The sequence below is a fragment of the Talpa europaea genome (assembly GCF_964194135.1).
Source record: "Talpa europaea genome assembly, chromosome: 8".
NCBI lineage: Eukaryota > Metazoa > Chordata > Mammalia > Eulipotyphla > Talpidae > Talpa > Talpa europaea.
The window spans coordinates 104,016,563-104,024,085 of record NC_140075.1 but is presented as its reverse complement, the minus strand read 5'-3'; the positions used below and the strand labels follow the sequence as shown (position 1 = coordinate 104,024,085).

Genomic DNA, 7,523 nt, shown 5'->3' with positions numbered 1-7,523 from the left:
CCATCTGGTTTTGTTTTTGCCTGAAAAGAGACTCCCTTGTCCTTTCCTAAATGTTTCTAAATAATGGAACGCAAATGTTGCCATTTCTGGTCATCAAAAGCATTTTTTAAAAGAAGATGTTTCACAATTTTTTAAATTGTAAAACGAATTCACAATATTCTTGACACTTATAGCACTTACAATGATTTTTCTTTCTTTTTTTTAATTGTGTTTCTAAAGATAGCTAAAGGGACAATTTCCAATAATTCCTCCGTGATTTTTAGATATAAGATGTTTCACTCTCTGGTAGTGGTGAGAATTAAGAGACTCGTAGCCTGCCATGTCCTGTCATGTTAGCTTATTTTGTAGGGAAATCAAATCTGGCACCTTTCAATTTGCTTCTTTATGTCTCTAATCTAAAAACAGATGGAACACATTCTGGAACAAGAAGGCATGGTTACGATCTGGATTGCCCTTCCCTCCCAGACTGAGTTTTCTATCATTGCAAAGTTTGCTGAAAGTCCTTCGTTAAAAAGCAGGGAAAGACTCACATTTGGGAAGAAGCTGGTGGTGTTGAAAACCTAATTTATTCTCCATCATGAGCTTGGCAACCCTTCAAGGGAACACCACGGTGTACCTCATCTGTACCTGGAGGTCCCGAATAAGTGGAGATGCATCAAGGACTAGACTTTGTTAGTTCTTGCTAACTCGAGTGTGAGCTCTTTTTGGAGGAAGAAAAAGAGGTGGGGCAGCAAGAAGCGGAGAAGAAAAGCGTAATGTCTTACCTTCACACCTGCATTTGTTTATATTGCATTACATTTATATTGCTTCATTCGCAAGTTTCAGATCAAATGGAGGCATCTTTTAAAATGACTATCAGTCTCCAGTTTACATTTGTTCATTGATAATTCGCAAGAGTTTCACATTTTTCCTCTTAAATTGTATTATCTGCTCAGCCACTAGTTTCATCTTGAAACAATGGTGACCAGTGGGATTTGCAGGCGGCCATCCTGGGTAGATTCAGTGCATTCAGCAGTACTGGGGGGGATGTGCTTCTGTTTGGACGTGCAGAGATCTGTGTGAGAGATTTAGATGTAAACTGAATATGCCCTTCAATCGTGAGAGGTAACAACAGCCATGTCCATTATTATTACTTAAAATATCACACAACGCCACTTAGTCCAAATCACCTAGTGCTGGAAAAGCCTACAGCCAGATGGCCGTGTCTACTGCTCCCCCTAACTGACCCTTTTCTCTCTACTCTCCTACAACAGATTGTGGATTGAGCTTAACCAAGGAGTTCAGAGGCTGATCAACGCCAGTCTGACCTGCAGTGGAAGAAGAAGTTCCAGCTGCCCCTCTGGGCCCTTGTTGAGTGGGGATAACTTATCACTTGTTGCCTGCGTGGAAAATTCTCCCCATTGAATATTTTTTTCCCCTATGGAGGACAATAGAAAAAAAGACCACACAGGCTGATAGGACCAGAGACTGCTGGAAGATTCTTTTACCAAGGTCCTTGGGGACTTTTCCCTGTAGTTGGTGTTCTGGACTTTGACAGAACCCCTATCTGGTCATTTATTATTATCATTTTTTTGCTTTTGCTTTTGCTTTTGCTTTCACCCATCCCATTGTCTTTTATTTCTGTACTTCAGCAATGGGCCTACAGACCCCACGGTGGCCCAGCTATGGGGCTCTTTTCCTGAAATCCTGGCTTCTCATTTCCCTGGGGCTCTCCTCCCAAGTGTCAGAAACCCTGACGTGCCCCAGCGTGTGCCGCTGCGACAGGAACTTTGTCTACTGTAATGAGCGAAGCTTGACCTCAGTGCCTCTTGGGATCCCGGAGGGCGTGACCGTACTCTACCTCCACAACAACCAAATTAATAATGCTGGATTTCCCGCCGAGCTGCACGACGTGCAGTCAGTGCACACCGTCTACCTTTACGGCAACCAACTGGACGAATTCCCCATGAACCTTCCCAAGAACGTCCGCGTCCTCCATTTGCAGGAAAACAACATTCAGACCATTTCCCGCGCGGCTCTGGCCCAGCTCTTGAAGCTCGAGGAGCTGCACCTGGACGACAACTCCATCTCCACAGTGGGGGTAGAAGACGGGGCCTTCCGCGAGGCGCTCAGCCTCAAGTTGCTGTTCCTGTCCAAGAACCACCTGAGCAGCGTGCCTGTCGGCCTCCCCGTGGACTTGCAAGAGCTGAGGGTGGATGAGAACCGCATCGCTGTCATCTCGGACATGGCTTTCCAGAACCTCACGAGCCTGGAGCGTCTGATCGTGGACGGGAATCTCCTGACCAACAAGGGCATCGCCGAGGGTACCTTCAGCCACCTCACCAAGCTCAAGGAATTTTCCATCGTGCGGAATTCGCTCTCCCACCCGCCCCCTGACCTCCCAGGGACGCATCTGATCAGGCTGTATCTGCAGGACAACCAGATCAACCACATCCCGCTGACGGCCTTCGCGAATCTCCGCAAGCTGGAGAGGCTGGATATCTCCAACAACCAGCTGCGCATGCTGACGCAGGGCGTCTTCGATAACCTCTCCAACCTGAAGCAGCTCACTGCGCGCAATAACCCTTGGTTTTGCGACTGCAGTATTAAGTGGGTCACGGAATGGCTCAAATACATCCCTTCCTCGCTCAACGTGCGGGGTTTCATGTGCCAAGGGCCCGAACAAGTGCGGGGCATGGCCGTCAGGGAGCTGAATATGAATCTTCTGTCATGCCCCACCACCACGCCAGGCCTGCCGCGCCTCACCCCCGCGCCCCCCACTGCTTCCCCCACCGCCCCGGCACCCACACCTGCCGACCCCACCCCGGGCCGGAGCGCCACGCCTCCGAGCCCCACCACCGCCAAACCGCCCACCATCCCAGACTGGGACAGCAGAGCAAGAGCGACCCCACCCATCTCGGAAAGGGTCCAGCTCTCCATCCATTTTGTGAATGACACTTCCATTCAAGTGAGCTGGCTCTCGCTCTTTGCTGTCATGGCCTACAAACTCACCTGGGTGAAAATGGGCCACAGCTTAGTCGGGGGCATCGTGCAGGAGCGCATCGTCAGTGGCGAGAAGCAACACCTGAGCCTGGTGAATTTAGAGCCCAGGTCCACCTACCGGATTTGTTTAGTGCCGCTGGATGCTTTCAACTACCGCGCGGTGGAGGACACGGTCTGCTCGGAGGCCACCACCCACGACTCCTACTTCAACAACGGCAGCAACACCGCGTCCAGCCACGAGCAGACCACCTCGCACAGCCTCGGCTCCCCGTTTCTGCTGGCGGGCCTGATCGGGGGCGCGGTGATATTTGTGCTGGTGGTCCTGCTCAGCGTCTTTTGCTGGCATATGCACAAAAAGGGGCGCTACACTTCCCAGAAGTGGAAATACAACCGGGGCCGGCGGAAAGATGACTATTGCGAGGCAGGCACCAAGAAGGACAACTCCATCCTGGAGATGACAGAAACCAGTTTTCAGATCGTCTCCTTAAATAACGATCAGCTCCTTAAAGGAGATTTCAGACTGCAGCCCATATACACCCCAAATGGGGGCATTAATTACACAGACTGTCACATCCCCAATAACATGCGATACTGCAACAGCAGCGTGCCGGACCTGGAGCACTGCCACACGTGACAGCCAGACCCTGCGTCCCCAAGGCGGACAGGCCACCTGAGAACACACACGTGTGTGCACATACAGACACGCGAATTACATTTGATAAATGTTACACAGATGCATTTGTGCATTTGAATACTCTGTAATTTATACGGTGTACTATATAATGGGATTTAAAAAAAAGTGCTATCTTTTCTATTTCAAGTTAATTACAAACGGTTTTGTAACTCTTTGCTTTTTAAATCTTAAAAAAAAAAATAGTTGCTGAAGTACTGTACAGGGTTGTACAAGGAGAACCCAACGCCAAGCGCACGAACGAGTGATTTCTTCCTCATGATGCACATTAACCACTTTGCCGTTGAGGTTGTCAGAGTAAGTTCCATTCTTAGACTTGGTGGTCAGGTGAAAGGCCAGGCGAAAACGGGCTCATCAGGGCAGGCTACATCTTATGGGTGAGACAAGAAATGGCCCGCTGTTTTCATGCTATTTCTAGACTTCCTGTAAAAGTTAAAAATCCTGAACTAAAGAAAGGAGGTAGTTACCCTGATTTTGACCCAAAGCAGGAAATGCAGAAAGCGTCAGGAGGAAGTTGGTTCCTGTGAGATGAGTTAACCCAGCCAGACAGTGCAGAGAAAAGGGGATTTGAGGTGACCTTCGAACCCTAGGGTTGGCTTTCTGACTGGGGAATTGGAAATCACTCCTCATGCTTCCCTGGCCCTATATGATAACAGAGTTAGAGACCCGGATCTGAGTTCTGTCATCTCCAGGGACTGGTCTGATGTCCCAGGAAGAAAACTCCCTTTAATAACATTATGCTTCAAATCCTACGTCAAGGTTGAATCATGTTCAACAGAAATATATTCTAGAATACTTTTTTAGAAGAGGCTAATAAAATAATGGGAAGAATTATATTGAATGGAATTATTTTTGATAATGAGAATGACTTATTTGGGTAGATTCTTTGCAGCTATGTCAACATGATACTTGATCCAATAAGGGATCGATGCCTGTACTATATTAAGACAGCTTGTTATTTGCTACCATTTAGACAAAGCAAGTCATCAGTGGTTCTGCTAACTCCTATCAACTGACTTTGTTAGTATCATGTTGACATAACTTGCATTAATATCTTTATCCCCTCACAAATTTTTGTCTTCCAATCACCTTACATATATTTTCGTAATTAGCTATTTATGCTACAATTGTTTTCTTTCCCCCTCTGCTCAAAATTTGAAAGAAAATTGTGGATGCCACTCTCGGTTACATAAACTATCCATATGAATACATACATTTAAAATGTAATGCTAATTTTCACTGCTAATAATTCTGTAAGGACACATCAAAGCTGTCTGAAATAATGCATTTTTTTTTCTTTAAAAGCAATACCGAATTTCCACCTTGGACTGACTTTGATCCTACTCCATTTTTGAAATTTCATTTATTCTTTTTCAATCTTGGATGGTCCTCTTCCTTGGGAATTGTAGAGGGATAATCAATCTTCTATTAACAGGATAGCAGATGAAAAATGAACAAGTCTGAGAGAGAACACTTGTTCCCTTATCTGGGCAGAATGGGGCATAGAGCAGAGGGTATAGAGAAGAGAGGAATGTTCATGTTTAATTCTAGATATTTTTGAAGCAATGTCCATCTTCAGAAAGCATATGTAATTTACTCCTGTCCACCCCTTAGATGTAGAAGGGCTATAGATCACATGCATTATATAAAATGTACACCCTTGGTAAATTCTTCTTAAAATCAACTTTAGGCATTTCATGTTCTGTTGCATATTTCCTGTACCATTGGTAATTTTTTTTTTAGGGACCCATGAAGTCAATGTCACAATAATTTTCTTTCCCTCTCTCTCACTTTCACAAGACAGAACTGTGATGTGTCTTCTTTGTAAAAGTTTAGGTATAAAATTCTATGCAAGTTTTTCTTTATAGTAAGAGCTTTATTTTCTTTAAAAATATACCCCAACTTATATGTTGTAATAGCTCTTGTTCTTCAGACTAAGCAGAACCTATAAAGTTATATTATAGACACAAGAATCAAAACTGTGCAGTCAGTTGAGCTGAAATTAGCAGCAAATTAATTTGAATTCATTCTAAAGTGAATTTGGTTTCCATTTTAGTCTATTAGCTGGCAAGTTTCAGCTGCTTCTTTTTTAAAATTAGGTCCACACAGTGAAGGGATGAGATATTCTGTGAATGAGAAGAGAAGCAGTAAAGCCATCCCAAATCAGAACAATGGTGTGGGATTTTGTGTATTTCACGGAACGCTCCACTTTCACTGTCCTCTTTCTCTTGGCTGTGTAGATAAAACTCTGTGTCCAAACGATGGTACTTTGACTTTTGAGGTTTTTTTTTTTTTTATCCACAAAATAATTATTATCATTTATTTGTTTTTAACCCCCAGTGGGTAATTGGCTGCTGAAACAAATCTGGCCCAAGAAAACCAAGATTGGAGAGGTTCTCTGCTGTTTAGGAGATTAACCACAAGATTTAGGGCATAAGTGATACTGCAGAGACCCAGTTAGGTGAGAGGATTAGGCTGATCTGAAAAGGTGCCTTTGCTAGAAGGTGTTCCTGAAGAGATAGAATGTAGACAGGTTGTCTGATGATGATGTGCACAGCATGACAAAGACTGGTTGTGAACGTCCTATTTGTAATAGCATACCCGGGACTCACCTACACCAGCATAGTGAGCACATCATGGCATTTGGATTGTCTTAATTGTATTAGGGAAACTGATGACAACCATAAGTGCCGAATTGTGCATTTATTGACATTTATAGTCACAGGAATGTGTTTTGCCGATACTTGCTGTCATTATTATATATGTTGAGATCAGTCAAGAGTCAAAGTCAAATGTGTAGGTCAAGATCATAAGCAAAGTCCTACTTACTGGCTTATAAAGGGTTTGATGCTGTCTGACCCCAATGAGTTGGTTTCAGAGATGGGTCCACTCTTAGAATAAGGTAGCTGTCCCTGTGCAGAGGCAATTCTAAAAGGAAAAGCCATGATCACACCAGTATTATAGACCATTATTCCTACCAGGGTTGTCATAAATCTACTTATTTGGAGAGCAGTGTTTGATCATGGAGAGACCTGGGCTTCCCTCAAAACTGTCAAATGCATCAGCAATTATCTATGGGACAATCACAGAGACAAGGAGTGTTGCTCTGCCTATTTTCTGATGTATCAAGTGAAAAACATTCTACGCTGTGAAAAATAACACGATATCTAATTATCTGGATGTTTGTTGAAAATGTTAGACAGTGTCCTGGAGATTAAAAAAGAGTGCAATGTGACCAGTCTGGTAATAACTATTAATGAAGTAGCAAATGCTGCAGCTCCCTATCCTACTAGAGCAGATCTTAACTGTCATAGTGATTTCACAAGAATGAGATCTTCCTTCCCAACTGAAAACGACAAGCCCTTAATGTTGTGAGCAGAACAACCAATCCAAACACAAGGCAACATTGCAATTCACAGGGGTCCCTGCTGGCTTTGATCAGAGAACTCAGCAGAAGAGCCCATTGCAACTTTGACAGTGAAGTGGTTAATACCCATTGAATTTTTTTTTTTCTCTAACCTATAACAAGTAGACATCAAGTTTTACTTTAGAACATGAGAACATCTGTTTAGCTCATGACTTAACTTTCAAAGATATGTGGGAAAGCAGAGCAGAAAAATATGAAGATAGACGCACAAAATGAAACAGAAAACCTCCCAGGTCTTCTTGTCAAACCTTGCCTGATGCTGTATTTTATAGTCAAAATATTAATGTAGGAAGCTAGTGCTTATCAGCTTCTCTAATTTCTGCAGCATGGTGGGAAGAAGATTGCAGGCACTACAAGATACCTGCCACTGATTGCTGGGACTAAGTTGCATCCAATACTGTTGCTGTAATAAGACAGATTCCT

General features: G+C 43.9%; 1 protein-coding gene across 1 annotated transcript; it reads left to right on the top strand.

Moving 5' to 3' along the window:
- Positions 1-1,633: 1,633 nt before the first annotated feature.
- Positions 1,634-3,616, top strand: FLRT2 (fibronectin leucine rich transmembrane protein 2; the record flags this gene model as incomplete). Its single annotated transcript, XM_084240968.1, has 1 exon — positions 1,634-3,616. One exon carries the CDS (start codon positions 1,634-1,636, stop codon positions 3,614-3,616), a length of 1,983 nt encoding a protein of 660 aa, XP_084097094.1.
- Positions 3,617-7,523: the final 3,907 nt, after the last annotated feature.